Source organism: Myotis daubentonii, chromosome 8 (genome assembly GCF_963259705.1).
Source record: "Myotis daubentonii chromosome 8, mMyoDau2.1, whole genome shotgun sequence".
Classification (NCBI taxonomy): domain Eukaryota; kingdom Metazoa; phylum Chordata; class Mammalia; order Chiroptera; family Vespertilionidae; genus Myotis; species Myotis daubentonii.
In genome coordinates, this window is record NC_081847.1 from 29188132 (window position 1) to 29207454 (window position 19323).

At 42.3% G+C, this 19323-nt stretch overlaps 2 protein-coding genes across 6 annotated transcripts in view; one reads left to right on the forward strand and one right to left on the reverse strand.

The window, feature by feature from the left end:
• The first annotated feature begins 1541 nt into the window (after nt 1-1541).
• Nucleotides 1542-4432, forward strand: LOC132239371 (PAX3- and PAX7-binding protein 1-like). The gene has a single exon (XM_059705592.1). The coding sequence runs from the start codon at nt 1560-1562 to the stop codon at nt 4308-4310; it is 2751 nt and encodes a 916-aa protein (XP_059561575.1). The 5' UTR covers nt 1542-1559; the 3' UTR covers nt 4311-4432.
• Nucleotides 4433-6746: 2314 nt separating this feature from the next.
• Nucleotides 6747-19323, reverse strand: part of MCM8 (minichromosome maintenance 8 homologous recombination repair factor) — a 46573-nt gene continuing 33996 nt past the window's right edge. For 4 of the 5 annotated variants that reach the window (XM_059705593.1, XM_059705595.1, XM_059705594.1 and 1 more), the window contains 5 exons: nt 17018-17237; nt 16503-16712; nt 14464-14540; nt 7948-8137; nt 6747-6885 (listed from right to left, as the gene is read on the reverse strand). In XM_059705593.1, coding sequence (XP_059561576.1) covers nt 6793-6885; nt 7948-8137; nt 14464-14540; nt 16503-16712; nt 17018-17237 — 790 coding nt within the window. In that variant the 3' untranslated portion in view covers nt 6747-6792. The remainder of the gene's footprint in view (nt 6886-7947; nt 8138-14463; nt 14541-16502; nt 16713-17017; nt 17238-19323) is intronic. The other variant, XM_059705596.1, reaches the window with a different exon arrangement.

The following is a 19323-nucleotide window of genomic DNA, read 5'->3' on the forward strand; positions in this document are numbered from 1 at the left end:
TCTAGGCTGGGTCCTTTTAAGAAACAGCAGACATGGGAGAAGCTCTGAAGACCAAATAGAAGTTGCTCTTTCTAGCCGTAACCGGTTTGGCTCAGTGGATAGAGCGTCGGCTTGTGGACTGAAAGGTCCTAGGTTTGATTCCGGTCAAGGGCTTGTACCTTGGTTGCGGGCACATCTCCAGTGGGGAGTGTGCAGGAGGCAGCTGATCGATGTTTCTCTCTCATCGATGTTTCTAACTATCTCTCTTCCTTCCTCTCTGTAAAAAATCAATAAAATATATTTTTTTAAAAAAAGAAGTTACTCTTTCTGAAAGGATATTTGCTTTTATAAGGGAAATCCCCATTTTTAAGCATGTTTCCCTCACTATGCCAGGACTGCCTTCATTATCAGTAGGAAGGCATGGACTTAATTGTATATAACAATCTTACTCGTGCTTATAGTGCGTTTCCTGGTAAACTCTCATAACTGACTCTACCTCCAACATCTTTTTTGTGTTTAGAAAAAAATGGTATTTAAGGTGATGGCTTCTCCCATTTGGGCAAATTACTTGGTGTTCTTGGATCCTTCCCATATATACATGAGGTGCTAGGATGTATGTTAACAAATTACATTTTGCTTTTCTCCTTGTCAATCTAAGAAACATCTAAATCTGTAGAGAACTTTTAGGAGTTTGAGCCAAACTGATAGCAATTGCTGGGAAATAAAAATCTCAATGGATTAAGACAACGAAATTGCACATAAACTCCATTTCTTTAACATGACCCTTTCTCCTTCCTGTCTATCCACTTTCCTTTATCATTAAGCCCTTAGTGCTGGAAGCCCGTCCACCCTTGCTGCTTGACACAGTTGCTGCAGGGAAGAAACATCTGCACAGCTTATGTTTCAAGGGACCTGGCGTATATGGCATATGTTTGCTCCCCCTCTTAGCACTACGTGTTTTAACCAGGACCCCCCCCCCCCAAGAAAGGTTGTTTCCCCAGGTAGGGATTTTTCCCTGGAGTTACGAATTAACAGGACTAAGGAAGGGAATGAATCAGTAAGATCCCCTAGTGTTACAGGAATACCATGTACTACTTATAAAGTACTTGGACTAAGACTGTTGGCAATAAATTTGGGACTTGTTGGGTCCACATCCCCAGGGGTCTGCCCACCAGGGAAAGCACCAAAGCCTATACCCCTGGAGACCCACCGACACAGGGCAGTCCCAGGGAAGGCAAGCAGCGAGGCTGGGAGGACATAACCTTCACTGGGTAGGATAATCTCCTTCAGTCGCTTCCTTGTAGCTTATCAGTAGAGCAATTGAACAGTGACCTTGGAATAGCCCTTATAATGGAACACAGAGATTAACCTAGACATGATTAAAATCAACAGAACTAGATAGAGACAGGATTATGGAAATGAAACTGGGAACTGTAGGAGGTTTCCCAAAACATACCATGATGTGATTATAGAGGCATGCTTATGGGATCAAATAGCATAAATATAGATGTACTAGGCGGGGGGTGCGCGAGTGCGCATCGCGAGCTCGGCGCTGCCGGGGCCGCCGTGCGGGAGCGGGGATGTTCCGAAAGGCCCGGCGAGTGAACGTGCGCAAGCGGAACGACTCGGAGGAGGAGGAGCGAGAGCGCGATGAGGAGCAGGAGCTGCCGCCGTTGCTGCCGCCGCCGGGCACTGGCGAAGAGCCGGGCGACAGGGCCCCCGGGGGGGAGGTGCCGCCGGGCCCGGGGCCGCCGCCGCCGCCCGCGCTGACCCCGAGCCACGGGGCCGAGGCCGGGGCTTGCTGCCCGGGCGGCGCCGACCCCGGCAACGGGCTGAAGGCGCGCCAGAGGCCGCGCGAGAACAGAGAGGTGCCGCGGACCAGCCTGCTGAGCTTCCAGGACGAGGAGGAAGAAAATGAAGAAGTTTTCAAAGTGAAGAAATCAAGTTACAGCAAAAAGATAGTAACATTACTTAAGAAAGAATATAAAGAAGATCGTGAAAAATCGAAGGTTAAGACAGAACTCAACTCGTCAGCCGACAATGAGCCGCCTTTGGACAAAACAGGACATGTTCAGGACCCCGGCCGCGAAGACGGTGCTGCTGTGGGCGGGCGCGGGGAAGATGAAATGGACATGGAGAGCGAGAGGGAAGAAGAGAAGCCCAAGGCTGGTGGCGGGGCCTTTGCAAATGCTCTGTCGCCTCTGAATGTTCTCCGTCCAGGGGAAATCCCAGACGCGGCCTTCATACATGCCGCGCGGAAGAAGCGGCAGATGGCCCGGGAGCTGGGCGACTTCGCGCCGCACGACAGCGAGCCCGGGAAAGGCCGCCTCGTTCGGGAAGATGAGAATGATGCCAGCGATGATGAAGACGATGACGAGAAGCGCCGGATAGTGTTTTCTGTGAAAGAGAAGTCACAGAGACAGAAGATCGCCGAGGAAATAGGCATTGAGGGGAGCGATGACGACGCGTTCGTCGCTGGGGGGCAGGACGAGGAGCTCAGCGGATGGGAGCAGGAGCAGATAAGAAAAGGAATTAACATCCCTCAGGTCCAAGCCAGCCAGCCTGCGGAGGTGAATAGGTACTACCCGAATACTTACCCGACAATGCCTTACGGCTCCTCCTACGGCCTTCCTTACAGTTACACGGCCTATGGGTCTTCCGACGGCAAATCTCAAAAAACAGATAATTCAGCCCCTTTCAAAACTCCCAGTAATGAGATGACTCCCGTTACTATTGATTTGGTAAAGAAACAGCTTAAAGACAGGTTGGACTCCATGAAAGACGTGCACAGAGCGAACCGCCAGCAGCACGAGAAGCACCTGCAGAGCCGCGTGGACTCCGCCAGGGCCATTGAGAGACTCGAAGGGGCTTCTGGGGGGACTGGTGAACGGTATAAGTTTTTGCAAGAAATGCGAGGGTATGTCCAAGACTTGCTTGAGTGTTTCAGTGAAAAGGTGCCACTGATGAATGAACTTGAATCGGCAATACATCGGCTGTACACACAGCGAGCTTCCCGCCTTGTCCAAAGACGACAAGATGATATTGAAGATGAATCTTCGGAGTTTTCAAGCCATTCAAATAAGGCTCCGATGGCACCAAATCTCGATTCCTTTGGGCGAGATCGGGCCCTGTATCAGGAGCACGCAAAACGGCGGATTGCAGAGCGCGAGGCCCGGAGGACTCGGCGTCGACAAGCCCGAGAGCAAACGGGGAAAATGGCAGATCACCTGGAAGGCCTTTCCAGTGACGACGAGGAGACGTCCACCGACATCACCAACTTCAACCTGGAGAAAGATCGCATTTCCAAGGAGTCCCGCAAGGTGTTTGAAGATGTCCTGGAGAACTTCTGCTCCATCGACTGTATTAAATCCCAGTTTGAAGCCTGGCGTTCGAGGTACTACACGTCCTACAAGGATGCTTACATCGGCCTTTGTTTGCCCAAGTTGTTCAACCCCCTCATCCGGCTGCAGCTTCTCACCTGGACTCCTCTTGAGGCCAAGTGTCGGGACTTTGAGAATATGCTGTGGTTTGAATCGCTGCTGTTTTATGGTTGTGAAGAGCGAGAGCAGGAGAGAGAGGACGTGGACATCGCGCTGCTGCCCACCATGGTGGAGAAGGTGATCCTTCCTAAACTCACAGTGATAGCTGAAAACATGTGGGACCCCTTTTCTACAACACAGACTTCAAGAATGGTTGGAATCACGTTAAAATTAGTAAATGGATATCCTTCAGTAGCGAATGCAGAAAACAAAAACACACAGGTGTATCTGAAAGCGCTCTTGCTGAGAATGAGGAGAACTTTAGATGATGATGTATTCATGCCCTTATATCCCAAAAATGTCTTAGAAAATAAAAACTCGGGGCCTTACTTGTTTTTTCAACGACAGTTTTGGTCTTCAGTTAAGCTCTTAGGGAATTTTCTTCAATGGTATGGCATTTTCTCCAATAAAACTCTACAGGAGTTACCAATAGATGGCTTATTAAATAGATATATTCTCATGGCTTTTCAGAATTCAGAATATGGAGATGACAGCATAAAAAAAGCCCAAAATGTGATCAATTGTTTCCCCAAGCAATGGTTCATGAATCTGAAAGGAGAAAGAACTATTTCTCAGTTAGAAAACTTCTGTCGATACCTCGTACACTTAGCAGATACAATCTATAGAAACAGCATCGGATGCTCTGATGTGGAAAAAAGAAATGCAAGGGAAAACATAAAACAGATAATCAAGCTCCTGGCGAGTGTCCACGCGCTGGATCACGCCGTGGCTGTCGCAGGCGAACACAATGTGAAGGAATTCAAGTCCTTGGTGGAAGGAAAGGCGACCTGAGACCGAACAGCCCACTGGCTTCAGTACCATTCCTCATGTATAGATTCTGTATATATGTAAAGTTTCTTACACTGTAAAATAGTGATTCTTGTTTTAATACAAAGAACATTATTAATCTCCAATGCTATGTCCTTCAATGCAATTTCTTCAGAATGAAAGTTCAGATTATTTCTAGGAAGTTTTATGAATGTCTTCCTTATTGCCTGTCATACTTTGTTTACAGAAGTATTTTATATGGTTATTCCAATTAACCCTCTTAGTTAATTGTTCTCTATAAACAATGTGTGCAGTGTAAATTGTGTAATTAACGCATATATATATTTATACCACCATGGAGTTACTTTCACACTGGAAATTTGTGGTTTTCTACAGAGTAAGCCTTTAACAGCAGGAAATCAGTCAGCAGATTGTCTTGGGAAATCACTGCTGCAACCAAGGGCTGGCGAGTGGCTCAGCGTCCTCCCTGTAGGGGACCAGCATGGTGGCTGGCTGTGCTGCCTCAGTTGAGGTCGGTGTGGGCTTCCTCCCGCATCAGCACTGTGTCGAACTTGGGCTTCATGGAACTCAACATGCAACGTAAGGTTTTCAAAAGAATGTGGAAGTTTAATTTTTAAAAATAATAGACCCACAACCTAACTGCATGGTTTTGGGCTATCCTGGCTCATGAATTTATTCCCTGACAGCTTACAAGTACATGTACTTGAATTTGGTGTCTGTCCTTTTAAATCCCACATATGTGAGTTATATATGCAATAAATAATACGTCTTGCTGACTTGCCACACACCCAGGCAACTGAATATCCATGGTCTTCTATAATGTTTATACGTGGTGTAAATACCCAGGGGACTTGTTTTAAAGTTTATGCTTTCTGATTCTGTGATTTTCAAAAGAGGAACTTTTTAGAAATTAAGGACTATTGTTTGATAATGATATCTGTAATTAAGCTTTTGCCAAGCATTAAATTAATTTTCACGTAAAAAAAAAATAGATGTAATAGAACAATAAAGAGAGAGCCCAACCAGGCTGATCACACGAATGCTGCCTCCGTGTCCTTCATTCTTTGCCGACTCCGTCCACACCTTTGGGAACCCCTGGACCCGCTGGGGCTGGCCCTCAACACATTTCCATGAACAAAACAGATGGCTGCCACATTTACTTAAGAATTCCCTGGACTGTGAGATAGACAGTGCCAAATCTACTGAGCTGCATGTCCTCATTCCTTCAGAAGACGGGCACTTTAATGAGTTCCCTTAGCCATCTAGCATTCCAAGCAAAATTGTTTCCTCTAAGCATTCCCTTGATTCTGCATTCCATCCTGGCTCCGCCTGAACCTGAGATAGTAGGTTCGCCTGTACCAGCTGCTGTGGCAGTGCCTGCACTCAGGCTGACTTAAGGAGTCTTGGACCCTTTCTCTGGGATCCCTGCCCAGCAACTTCCTACAGAGATGACTTAAGAGAAAACCACCACACCATTCTAAGAGATTGCATTCCTTCCTCCTTCCATGCCAGGGGCCTGTCCTCCATCTTCACTAATGCTCAACAGCTTTTGGCTTGTGTCCAGGCACCTGAACAAAGGACTAAAATCTCTACTGCAGCCTGGTTTTCAGTCTAATGTAAGGATCTTGAACAGCATTGCTAATGTAAATTTCAGTTTTCCCCTCTAGGACAAACATACCAAAATATATGCAACTTCTTTTTGGTGAGAAGAGAGATTGTCCTATGACTTCTACCCATTTCCTGAGGCCTGTAGAAATAAACCTTTATCTACTTAAAGTTATACAAAAAATAGAATAAAAATAATACCAAACTTGGAAAAAAGAGTTTAACTTACAGTGCACATGGTGTGCTCAGGTGGGAGGAGGTGGCGGGATTTAAAAAAGTAACTCTGTGAATGTTTCCCCAAGTGGACATTTGGTATGCAATGCCCTGGTGTTGTTCAGTGGTTAGATCATTGGCCCTAGCACTGAAGGGTCCTGGGTTTGATTCTCAGTCAAGGGCACATGCCTGGGTTGCGGATTCAATCCCTGGCCCAATTGGAAGGCATCCAATAGATGTGTCTCACATCAATGTTTCTCTCTCTCTCCCACCTTCCCTCCTTCCCACTTAAATCCACGGGAAAAATACCCTTGGGTGAGGAGTAACAACAATAAAAAACCCCCACAAAAAAACAACAACTATGAAATAAAGGACTAAAAGAAACCAGTCACCCCAATAAATTTAATTTAAAAAAAGAACCAAAGACAGGTAAAAAACAAAACTATAATTTATAATTACATCATTCAGATTAAAAAAAAATTTTTTTTAATGACTATTTTTTTTAACAAATGACTATCACTTTTTAAATTAGTTCAATACTCTTTTCTCATAATATTACTTCTGGGATGTCATTTTTCAGAATAGTTATTTTTTTCTACATATTCTTCATTCTTGAGATGGCTTTAAAATGCTAATTAACCCAGGAGGGCCTAGCTTGATAGTCCTTTTACACAGTTTGAAGTTGGTAAACCTTGGGACCTTTTTTCAAGAGGTAACCTTGCTCATTTAGTGATCCAATAAAATTTTCAAAATCAGCAACCTGGAAGAAAACATCAAGAGTTAGCCCAAACAAAACAAAAAGAGACCACTAAGTAATCTGCAACATACGATTTTTTAAAATCTCTCAAAAACAAATGTATAATTGTCAAGTTTCTTGGGAAAATAAAATTATTTGTACTTACAGAGAAAACTCTACATATGAACTTTGGATTCTATAATGCAGGGAATCTTTAATATTTGTTTTAACTTTGCGTCTAAAAAATTTTGACTAACTTTTGAAATTAAGTGGGCAATTTTCTATATAAATTGTGTTACATGGAAGAAAAGGGGAAGGAGATTAAGAAGCACAAACTTCCAGTTATAAAGTCATAGGGATGTAATGTATAGCACAGGGAATAGAGTCAATAAGATAACAACTCTGTATGGTGACAGATGGTTACTAGATTTATTGTGCTGGTCACTTTGTAAGGTATGTAAATATTGAATGAATATAATATGATATGTCATCTGTAATTAAAAATAAATTTAAAACATAAACAGCCCTAGCAGTGTTGCTAGGTGGTTAGAAAGTAGGCCAGCCTTGGTTGGGTGGGAGGCAACCAATTGATGTGTCTCTCTCACATCAATGTTTCTCTCTCCCTCTCCTTCCTCCCCTCCACTCTAAGAAAAGTCAATGGAAAAAATATACTCAGGTGAAAATTAATAAAACTAAATAAAATAATAAACAAAAATATCTTATTACATCCTTTTCCACTAAACTTTTCTATTGGTAGAATAAGGGGAGAGGGAAGGGCGGGGGGGGGGGGAGAGAGAGAGAGAGAGAGAGAGAGAGAGAGAGAGAGAGAGAGAGAGACATAGATCATAGATGTGAGACACACATCAGCTGGTTGGATTGAACCTGCAACCAAGGTATGTGCCTTTGACCAGGAATTGAGCCTGCAACCCTTCAGTCTAAGGGCTGATGCTCTAACCACTGAGAAACTGGTCAGGGTGCCTATTCCATTCTTTTAACCCAAATATTTTGATATTTAAAAGTTCTGTTATACATTAATAAAGACGTGCTGACATCATAAAAAAGACTTAAGTATTTGGTTTATCATACCTGAATGTTTAGTTCTCTGGCAATCTGCCGAAGTTGATGAAATTGAAATAAATTATTGTAAGTTCTTTCAGCAATGTTGTTGAGGGCAGAAATAAATCTTTTTGCTGTTGACCTATTGCTCATTCCAGAACCGTGCTGGGATCGCTCAAAATCTAGGTTCCCAAATTCATCAGAGTAAGTTCCCAGCATGCTTAATGGGAGAGGAAGAAAAACAAAGTTACCCAAGGTGGCATGGCTATAGAAATTTTCATCCCAGGCCTCCAGATTATAAGAAGAAAAATGTGGAATTATCATAAGGCCTCATGTAGCAGAGATTTAAACATGTATTTATTGAGTGGCCACTATGAAATTCACTATGGTATTGGCTGAGGCTAAAAATATTTTGGACAGTTACCACTTTTAAGAACTTCTTGCCTATAGGACAAGAAACAAACTGCAGGTTAAGGCTTAGACCTTTAGGAGGTAGCATGGGTGCCCTTCTACTCATACAGCATGCTTCTAGTGGCAGCAGAGGGAACAGAGTGGCCTCCACGGACAGGCCAATACCAGCTGAGGAATGAAGAGACAACCAGGTGAACTCTCTCCCTACGAGGAAAGGAAGAAAAGGATCTGCAGCTTAGAGCTAACAGAAAATTTAGATGGAAGGCATAAAAGACTATAATGTGAGATCTGCCAGTTTTTGAAGCCTTTAGTGTGTGATATAGGTTAGAGAAAGGGAGATCTGCTCAGTTTCATCTTAATATCGTCAAAGCTAGTGCTAATGGTCATAAGCAGTGTTAGTTACCAGTGTCCACTAATGTGCCAGAGCCACATTTGTCACTTTATTATAGCCTCACTGCACGCTACCTCAGCACCATTGTTCCTGGTGTGTTTACACAAAAGGGGACTGAGACGCAGAGCTTAACTGTGTAGCTCCAGGTCAGACTCTAAAGCTCATGCTCTTCCAGCAATGCTGTACCGCTTCCACTCAGAGCCAGGGGGCAGCGAGGCAATGTCACCTGGTTCTGACGCCAAACAAGCCCTAGAACAGGGGCTCGGGGGGGGGGGGTGATAATCCATTTACTTTCAAATAGAAATTACTTAACACAATAATTTCATCTTTAATATATTTTTAGCCTTGGAAAAGTAGATTCTTTTTTAAAATTATATTTTATTGATTTTTTACAGAGAGGAAGGGAGAGGGATAGAGAGTTAGAAACATCAATGAGAGAGAAACATCGATTCAGCTGCCTCTTGCACACCCCCTACTGGGGATGTGCCCGCAACCAAGGAACATGCCCTTGACTGGAATCGAACCTGGGACCCTTTAGTCCGCAGGCCAACGCTCTTCTATCCACTGAGCCAAACTGGTTAGGGCGGAAAAGTAGATTCTTTTTTTTTAAAATATATTTTTATTGATTTTTTACAGAGAGGAAGGGAGGTATAGAGAGTCAGAAACATCAATGAGAGAGAAACATCGATCAGCTGCCTCCTGCACACCCAATACTGGGGATGTGCCCGCAACCAAAGTACATGCCCTTGACCGGAATCGAACCTGGGACCCTTCAGCCCGCAAGCTGACATTCTATCCACTGAGCCAAACCAGTTAGGGTGGAAAAGTAGATTCTTAACAGATTTATATATTAATTGCTATGAGAGCATATTAAAAAGAATTTCTAAATTATTATACACTCACACAAGGGGATACTATGCAGTTGCAAAAAAATAAAAGGAAGTTCTTTAGGCACTGATATAGAATGACTCCAAGATGCACTGTAAATGAAAAAAGCAAGGTATAAATGTGTGTGGCATGCTACCATTTCTCCATAAAGAGGGAAAAAGAATACACAGATAGAGTTCTGACAGGTATTTTATATCTGAAAGTCACAACACAAAAGATATGTTGTTGCCACTGGGGCAAGAGAAGGAAGAACTAGGTAACTAGTAAACAGAGTAGGAACAAACTTTTCCCACTGCATGCTTTTTGAACTTTGGAATTCTGAAGCATATGAATGTGTGAACCTATTAAAAATTTACCTGAAAAAAAACAAACCCTAAAATAAGCTTTTGCTTTTATTGAGTAAAAATCTACATATATAAAAGGCGAATATGCAAAGTGTCCCCTTGGGAGTTTGACTGGGATACTGGCAGTTTGCTCGCTCGCTATGATGTGCACTGACCATCCGGGGAACGGCATGGAATGAAGGAAGGCCCCGGCCTGCAGCTGAAAGGCACCGATCAGCCCTGATCACCAGCCAGACCCTACCCGTGCACTAATTTTGTGCACTGGGCCTCTAGTAATCTATGACTGCCCAGCTGACATGGCTCAGTGGTTGAGCATCAACCTATGAACCAGGAGGTCACGGTTCGATTCCCGGTCAAGGTACATGCCCAGCTGTAGGTTCAATCCCCAGTTTGAGACTTGCAGGAGGCAGCTGATCAATGATTCTCATCATTGATGTTTCTATCTCTCCCTCTCCCTTCCTTTCTGAAATCAATAAAAATATATTTTTTAAAAAAATCTAAGGTAGACATACGATTGGTTAAAATATAACTTTTTTTCTTTTGCACCTTGTAGGAATCATGATCTAACAAATGACTTAAAATACAAAGCTTACAATCTATATAATAAAGAGGTAATATGCAAATGGTCATGACACCCTCATGTGTAATGACCGATCAGCAGGAGGCTGTGTGCACAGCCAGCACAGGTGGGCGGGACTTGTAGCATTGGGGACTTGCGTGAGGCTTGTGTCCCCGCCCCAGGCGCTAGCCCCGGGGACATGAGGCTCCTGTCCCCACCCATGGACCAGGGACATGAGGCTCATAGAGGCCTACTGCTGGGGTCCCACCCCAGCAGGTCCAGGGGTCCCCAAAGGTGTGGACGGAGTCGGCGAAGAAGGAATGACACGGAGACAGCGTTCAGTTGATCAGCAGCCTAGCCAGGATCTCTAGCCAGGATCTCCAGCCAAGTACTGGTCTGGATCTCCAGCGAAGTTCTGCTGTTTACTGTCTTGTTACATCCGTATTTATACCAGTTGGTTTTAATCCGGTCAATTTGTATTGCAAAGGTTAGGGCGTTTCTTATCTCCATTCCAGGGAGTAAAGATTATGTAGCTTAAGCGTGATTGTTTGTAGTTAAACTGATTAACTACCCGCCTGGCACTTAGTTAAGGAGTTTTATCCCCTCCCTGACTTCAGGGAAAAATCCCTACCTGGGGAAACAACCTTTCTCGGAGAGGTGACCTTGGTTAAAACACACAGCGCTAAGGGGAGCAAACATATTAAGAACAGTATGCTATATATGCCAGGTCCCTTGAAACATATGCTGTGCAGATGTTTCTTTCCTGCAGCGACTGTGTCAAGCAGCAAGGATGGACCGGCTTCCGGCAGCCTACCTCTTTGGGGTGATGGATTGTGGGGCTCCCACACTGTGATAGGGCACAGGCCAGGCTGGGGACGCCACCCCCCTCCGAGTGGATGAATTTCATGCACCGGGCCACTAGTTTAACAATATTTGTTAACATCCTAAAGTATTTATTTATACTTGAACCCAGAAATATCATTTCTGAGAATTTCTCATACAGGTATATACTTAACCCACATATGAAGTATCTTATAGAGATTACTCTTTGTAAAATTGTTTGTAAAAGGAAAAGAATGGAAGATATTCATGTATCTAGCAATGGGGGACTGCTTAAACTATGATATCCTATCTAATAATAAACAAACATGGTAACTGACCGTAGCTTCACTATGCCTCCCATTGGCTAATCAGCACGATATGCAAATTAACCACCAACAAAGATGGTGGTTAATTTGCATATACTGCTGGGAGCGAAGACTGAAGACAACATGGAAGCGAAGCACTACATAAGGGAGCTAAGTAGAGGCGGCGGAGACAGGAGGTGGGAGGGCAAACCCAGCCACAGCGGCTGGGAGCAGGAGGGCAAACCCAGCTGCAGTGGCTGGGAGCAGGAGGGGAAACCCAGCCACAGAGGCTGGGAGTGGGAGGGGAAACCCAGCCGCAGCAGCTGGGATCCTCAGCAGCTAGGAGCCTCAGCGGGTTTCGCTCCCTTCTCTGCTTTGCTCCAGCTGCAGGAAGCCCTATTCTTGCAGGAATCTTTCTGCAACAGGCTTCTAGTATCTAAATAATAGAATACTATTTAGCTATAAAAAGAAGAATTCTCTATGTCCTAATATGAAAAGAGATATAATGTCAATTTTTTTTTTTTAAGTAAAGAGCAGTATAACTCATGCTATTTACAAAAAAGTAATGGGTGTTTTGGTGAAGGATGGGTGGACAGTAAATAGGATGGGAGCAAGTCTTCTCTAAATACGTAATTTTGAAATGATTTTAGAACTATGTGAATGCATTACCCATTCAAAAAATTTTTTAGTGTCAAGATTATTTACACAAATTTTAAACCAAGAAAGTATAGTTTCTTCAGAGAAAAATGTGATCCAATGGGCTAAATAAAAACAATTTTGTGGAGAAACCAAGATGGCGGCATAGGTTAACGCCGGAGATTGCTGCCTCGAACAACCACTTCAGAGATATAACTAAAGGACAGAACGGACATCATCCAGAACCACAGGAAGGCTGGCTGAGTGGAAATTCTACAACTAGGAGGAAAGAGAATATCATACCCAGACTCAGAGGAGGCGCAGTGCTGAAGTGAAATACTCAGGTGTGGAGTGCGCGCACGGAGCGGGCTGGCGGCGGAGGGCGCGGCTGTTGTTTTCAATCAGGAGGGAGTTTCAGACTCTGAGCTCCAGATCCGGGCGAGTCTCTGGGGACCAAGACTCAAACGGGAGAAGCGGGACTGTCTGGGTTCAGTCGGAACTTGAAGGCAGCTTTCTCTCCGAGGTTTGCAGCTGTTGCTGGGACTCTGAGAGGCAGAGTCCCTGGGGAAGGAACTGAGAGCAGCCATAACTGCTTGCTCCGCCCGCCCTGTAGATCCCTGCGGACCTGCCCCCCCCAAGCCCTGCACAGAACCATTTGCCAGATAGCCTCAGGCAAACGCTAGATTAGCACCGCCCTAGAGATCCAGCACAGAAGCCCTCCCACTGCAGACACAGCAGACTCTCATAGCCAGTTAGCCTGGAGGTCAAATCACCCCCGGTATTGCCGACATCAATCAAGGCTTAAAGGCAACAAGACTGCACACAAAGACCACTAGGGGGTGTACCAAGAAAGCATAAAAAATGCGGAGACAAAGAAACAGGACAAAACTGTCAATGGAGGATATTGAGTTCAGAACCACACTTTTAAGGTCTCTTAAGAACTGTCTAGAAGCTGCCGATAAACTTAGTAAGGCCCTCGAAAAGACTGGTGAGACCGCCGATAAATGTAGTGAGATCCTCAAGAAATCTAATGAGACCCTTGATGTTGTGATAAAGAACCAACTAGAAACTAAGCATACACTGACTGAAATAAAGATTATTATACAGACACCCAACAGCAGACCAGAGGAGCGCAAGAATCAAGTCAAAGATTCAAAATGCGAAGAAGCAAAAAACACCCAACTAGAAAAGCAAAATGAAAAAAGAATCCGAAAATACGAAGATAGTATATGGAGCCTCTGGGACAGCTTTAAGTGCACCAACATCAGAATTATAGGGGTGCCAGAAGATGAGAGAGAGCAAGATATTGAAAACCTATTTAAAGAAATAATGACAGAAAACTTCCACCACCTGGTGAAAGAAATAGACCTACAGGTCCAGGAAGCGCAGAGAGCCCCAAACAAAAGGAATCCAAAGAGGACCACACCAAGACACATCATCATTAAAATGCCAAGAGCAAAACACAAAGAGAGAATCTTAAAAGCAGCAAGAGAAAGAAACCCAGTTACCTACAAGGGAATACCCATACGACTGTCAGCTGATTTCTCAACAGAAACTTTGCAGGCCAGAAGGGAATGGCAAGAAATATTCAAAGTGATGAATACCAAGAACCTACAACCAATATTACTTTATCCAGCAAAGCTATCATTCAGAACGGAAGGTCAGATAAAGAGCTTCACAGATAAGGAAAAGCTAAAGGAGTTCATCACCACCAAACCAGTATTATATGAAATGCTGAAAGGTATCCTTTAAGAAGAGGAAGAAGAAAAAAAAGGTAAAGATACAAATTATGAACAACAAATATGCATCTATCAACAAGTGAATCTAAGAATCAAGTGAATAAATAATCTGGTGATCATAATAGAATCAGGGACATAGAAAGGGAATGGACTGACTATTGGGGGGGCAAGGGGTGTGGGAGATGCGGAAAGAGACTGGACAAAAATCGTGCACCTATGGAAGAGGACAGTGGGTGGGGAGTGAGGGCAGAGGGTGGGGCGGGAGCTGGGAGGAGGGGAGTTATGGGGGGGGGGGGGGAAAGAGGGACAAATGTAATAATCTGAACAATAAAGATTTAATTAAAAAACCAAAAAACCAAAAAAACAATTTTGCTTGGCCTAAATAAAATCTATTCTTAAGATGGAAAGATGACTGGTACTTAATTTAAAACATTAAAAATTTTAATCTTACCTGTATTTCATAATTTCTACTATATCTTCAGCATCTTCTTTGGTTGCTTGCTCTCTCAATTCCAACCTTGCTCGTGCCTGTGAACCATTTTCAGATAACAAAATATAAATATAGGGTGTTCCCCCGCAAAAAAAGTACAGTGGGGCCTTGACTTATGAGTTTAATTTGTTCCGTGACGGAGCTGGTAACTCAAATTACTTGTATGTCAAATCCATTTTCACCATTACAATGAACTGAATGCTTGGCTGATGTTGTGGCGTTCACTGTGACGTTTGCTGCGCCAACTAGCGGTGGGGTATCTGAAGCTGGCTCGTAACCCGGATTTTAGCTCGCAACTCAAAGCAAAAAATCGGCGGAGAGACGGCTTGTACCTCGAAAAACTCGTTACTCGGGACACTCGTAAGTCAAGGCCCCACTGTATATGCACTTTAACAGCTGATAACACTTAACTTTCACTCCTTTTCAGGTTTAACTGATTTGAAATAATGGGTGAAACCAGTATCAGCTTTGAACAAAGAAAATTTATCCTGATGTGCCACTAGATTTTTTTCTTTATGGGGATAAAAAATAAAGTTTATGGTACAAAACTGGCAAGAGTTCAGGAAATGCAGGAAATGCATACACACAAATACCGAACAAAACGATTCTTGATGTTTGCGATTCCACTGGTTCCCATTATCAACAGTGCCTGAACCAGAACGGTCGTCAGTTTGAAAACAGGCATTGACAAAAAAAAAAAAAAAAAAATTCATTTCTGTAAATTCTCTTAAACTCTGAAAATCAACTGTATGTTAATAAATACTGATTTTATAATCATTCAAAGTGTGTATACATTTTTGGGGGACACCCTGTATATTTAACATTGTTTGAACAGGTATAGTATGTTTAAGATTTTGTTTATTTATTTTATACAAAAATTGACTTTTGGGGAAGGGAACTATGATATGAAAGTCAGAATTTTAAAAAAGTGACATGAAAATAATCACTCATTCAAAATATGGATTAGTGCTCACTTTGGCAGTATATATACTAAAATATGGATTAAAATTTATTTTTATCTACTAACATATCTTTCTGAATGTTCATTTCAGAAGATTTGATTATGAAATATACTTGGTTTTTCCTTGCCTTTTACTTTCAGGAAGTCATACCTAACCAATCTGTTAAAACAACAAAGAGGAGTAAGATTTTAGAAGCAAAAAGCCCAAACCCTGACCCAGCTAATTTTAACTTCCACAGTCCTCTTAGCATTCCATAGCTGTGAATAGATGTTATTAATATTAGAAAAATGGGCATTATCCTATGGGCCTGTCATGTATCAAACCAAATAAATACTCAAGGTATTTGACACATTCCATGTTCTCAAATATTCAACCTTAGATCCCAACATCCTTAGTTAACCTAACCACTCTTCACACTATAGGAGTTTCCTAAGTGTCATTAAAAAAAAAAAAGTTGCTGCCCTAGCTGGTTTGGCTCAGTGGATACAGCGTCGGCCTGCGGACTGAAGGGTCCCAGGTTCAATTCCAGTCAAGGGCACATGCCCAGGGTTGTGGGCTAGATCCCCAATAGGGGGCGTGCAGGAGGCAGCCAATCAATGATTCTCTCTCATCATTGATGTTTCTATCTCCCTCTCCCTCTCTTTCTCTCTGAAATCAATAAAAAATATATATTTTTTAAAAAAAGTTGCTTGCTTGGCTGGTGTGGCTCAACGGTTGAGTGTTGACCTGTAAAACAGGAGGTCACAGTTCGATTCCCAGGCAGGGCACATGCTGGGGCTGCGGGCTCAATCCCCACTGTGGGGGGGAGAGGGGGGCGGCGTGTGCAGGAGGCAGCCTATCAATGATTGGCTCTCATCATTGATGTTTCTCCCTCTCCCTCTCCCTCTCTGAAATCAATGAAAGATATATCTTTTTTAAAAAAACATCTATTTTTAATATTTCCCTGTAAAAAGAAAAACCAAGTCAATCATGCAGAAAATTGAGAGGAACCATATTACTCCTATCTCCCTTCTTAAGAAAATAACAGCTTAAACAAACCTCTGTTAATCGAATCAGAGATTCCAGCTGTCTAGTAGTGATTGGTGAGCTATTCAACCGCTGGCTCTGTTTCCGGAGCTCAAGGTAGAAATCTTGAAGAATCTGAGCAGCTTCTGTGGATAGCCTTGGATAGACATACTGACGAGCGTAACCAATGTACTTTCTCAATAGTTGGTGGGGAATTGGATCTATTGTTTCTCCAGCAACCACCTAACACATGATAAAAAAAGCCCAAATTACAAGGACAAGTAGCAACTAAAATCTTTCAATTAAAATAATTTGTTTAGATAAATATAAAATTTAAGAAGACTCTTCAAGTAAGCCAAACACACTGTAGTTCTAGCTCTTGGTCTAGTTAATATAGATTACTTCTAGTAAAGTTTACATAAACCCTAGTATTATAATATAAAATGTAAGTTTATAATATGAAAGTTTATATACTACTGCTCTACAGTAACACACTGAACTTTGACATTCAAACAGAAGTGAACTGAATGATTAAGAAGCATTTGTACCTTCAGTCTTTCTGATAATGGTTTATCAGAAACCACTTCAAGTATAGAAGTATTTGAATCTTGACTGTTCAGACGAGCTACTGTGGCACTACTAACAGCTCTCTGCTTTCCAGCTCTTATTGCAATTACATGTTCAGAGAGTAAGTGATCATGATCTTCATTTGGAGTGTCTAATAGGATAAAGACCAAATCAAATCTGGATAGCAGGGCACTCCCCATTCTAAAAAGGCATGAAAGACAGAAGAAACAATGATTGAAATAAAAACAAGCTGACAACCTAGAAAATTTGTTTATTACTCAAGTTCCATGTAGAACTTAAAAAAGGTTTTAGATTACAGAAACAAGCAATAGCTTTTGGATAACACAGCTGCCAACTCCAGAGACACCGGCCATGTGCCCTTCACTATGTGCATTGTTTTGCATGTACTGCCCTCTGGTAGGTTGAGCACACGGCCCTTTCTCACACCAGCCAAACCACTGAATTCTGCATGTCCTATATCAGGGGTCCTCAAACTTTTTAAACACGGGGCCAGTTCACTCTCCCTCAGACCGTTGGAGGGCTGGACTATAGTTTAAAAAAAAAAAACTATGAACAAATTCCTATGCACACTGGACATATCTTATTTTGAAGTAAAAAAACAAAACGGGAACAAATACAATATTTGTATTTGCATGGGGCCCACGGGCCATAGTTTGAGGACCCCTGTCCTATATTATTACCCATGATCTAGGACCTTTGGATTTTTATGTTAAAATGCTGTAAATGACACATTACAGGCGTCTAGTTAAGGAGTTCTTAATCTTTTATTCCCTGTTGCTTCACCAACCCATTAAGTCACTCAAAGTATACCTATGCACATTTAGAAACAAAAAGCCCATTTTTTTTTCTTTCTTTTTTTTTTAATTGATTTTTAGAGACAGAGAAAGAGAGAGAAACATCAATTTGTTCTACTTATTTATGCATTCATTGGTTGCTTCTTTTATGTGCCACGACCGGAGATCGAACCCACAATCTTCTCATATCGGGACAACACTCTAACCAACTGAGCTACCCGGCCAGGGCAAGCCCATTTTTCCTTAAATAAGCATCTAATTAGTCATTACAATATAAATGCTGCAAACTACTTAATCACCTTCTCTGAACCCACCAATGAGATAACTCCTCTGAGATAAGAAAACTGAATTCCAGAGTGATTAACAAATTTCACCAACATCCCAAAGCAGGTTTGTGGTACCCTAAAACCTAGAATCTAGGTCTAAACCTGGAACCTTGTTCAACTGGATCCTTCTGATCTTTCCAATATAGCACTTTGTTATTTTATTAAGAAAAACTAATAAATTGACTTTTTTGGTGGTGGTGATATAAAAATACCTAGAACCTCAAAGTACAATTATGTATTTTACTGTGTACCATTTCTATATTAAAGGTAATAATTACATTAATAAACATTAGAAAATTAGCCTTTTTTCCCCCACAAAAATTTAAGGTTCCAGTTTTTCATATGAGGCATTCTTTTGTCTTTTTCTCCCTTTTGCATCACTTTAGTCTATTTTCCCTCTCCTGTATATTTTGTTCAACCTGTACAAACAAATCAGAAGAGAAAGCATATGTGCACATAAATATAAACATTGTTTTTGGAATAAAGTGGGATCATACTACATATATCTATAATAATAAAAGGGTAATATGCTAATTAGACCAGACATCTTCTGGATGTCACTCCTGACATCCAGCCCTGGTCGCTGGTAGCCGGAGGAGGGAAGCCCGGGTGCCGGAGGGAAGCCCGGGTGCCGGAGGGAAGCTGGTGCTGGCAGCTGGGGGAAGGCCTACTCTTGCACGAATTTTGGTGCATTAGGCCTCTAGTGAGTCTATAATGTGCTCTTTTAACTTAACAGTAAAGCATAGATGTATTTCCCTATCAGTACTTAGAAAGCTCCTTTCATTCTCATAAGACACTGTACAGTCTTACTATATAGTTTAATTACTTCCCTATCAATGAGCGTTTTAAGTTGTTTCCAATCTTTGGCAGTGTTAAACGATGTAACATCCACATATCTTTGTGCACTTGAGTCACTATTTTTGTGAGTATAATTCTGAAAAGAACTGGCAGGAACAAACAATGTGTACATTTACAATAGTGATAAACATGCCAAGTTGTCTTTCAAAATGCTAAATTCTCCATCCCCTTGCCAATAATAATTATTAATATTTGAAATGTTTGCCAATCTGGAAGATATCAATAGTACTTCACTGTTTTAATTACGTGTTCAAACACATATTTTTATTAAATATACTTTTATTGATG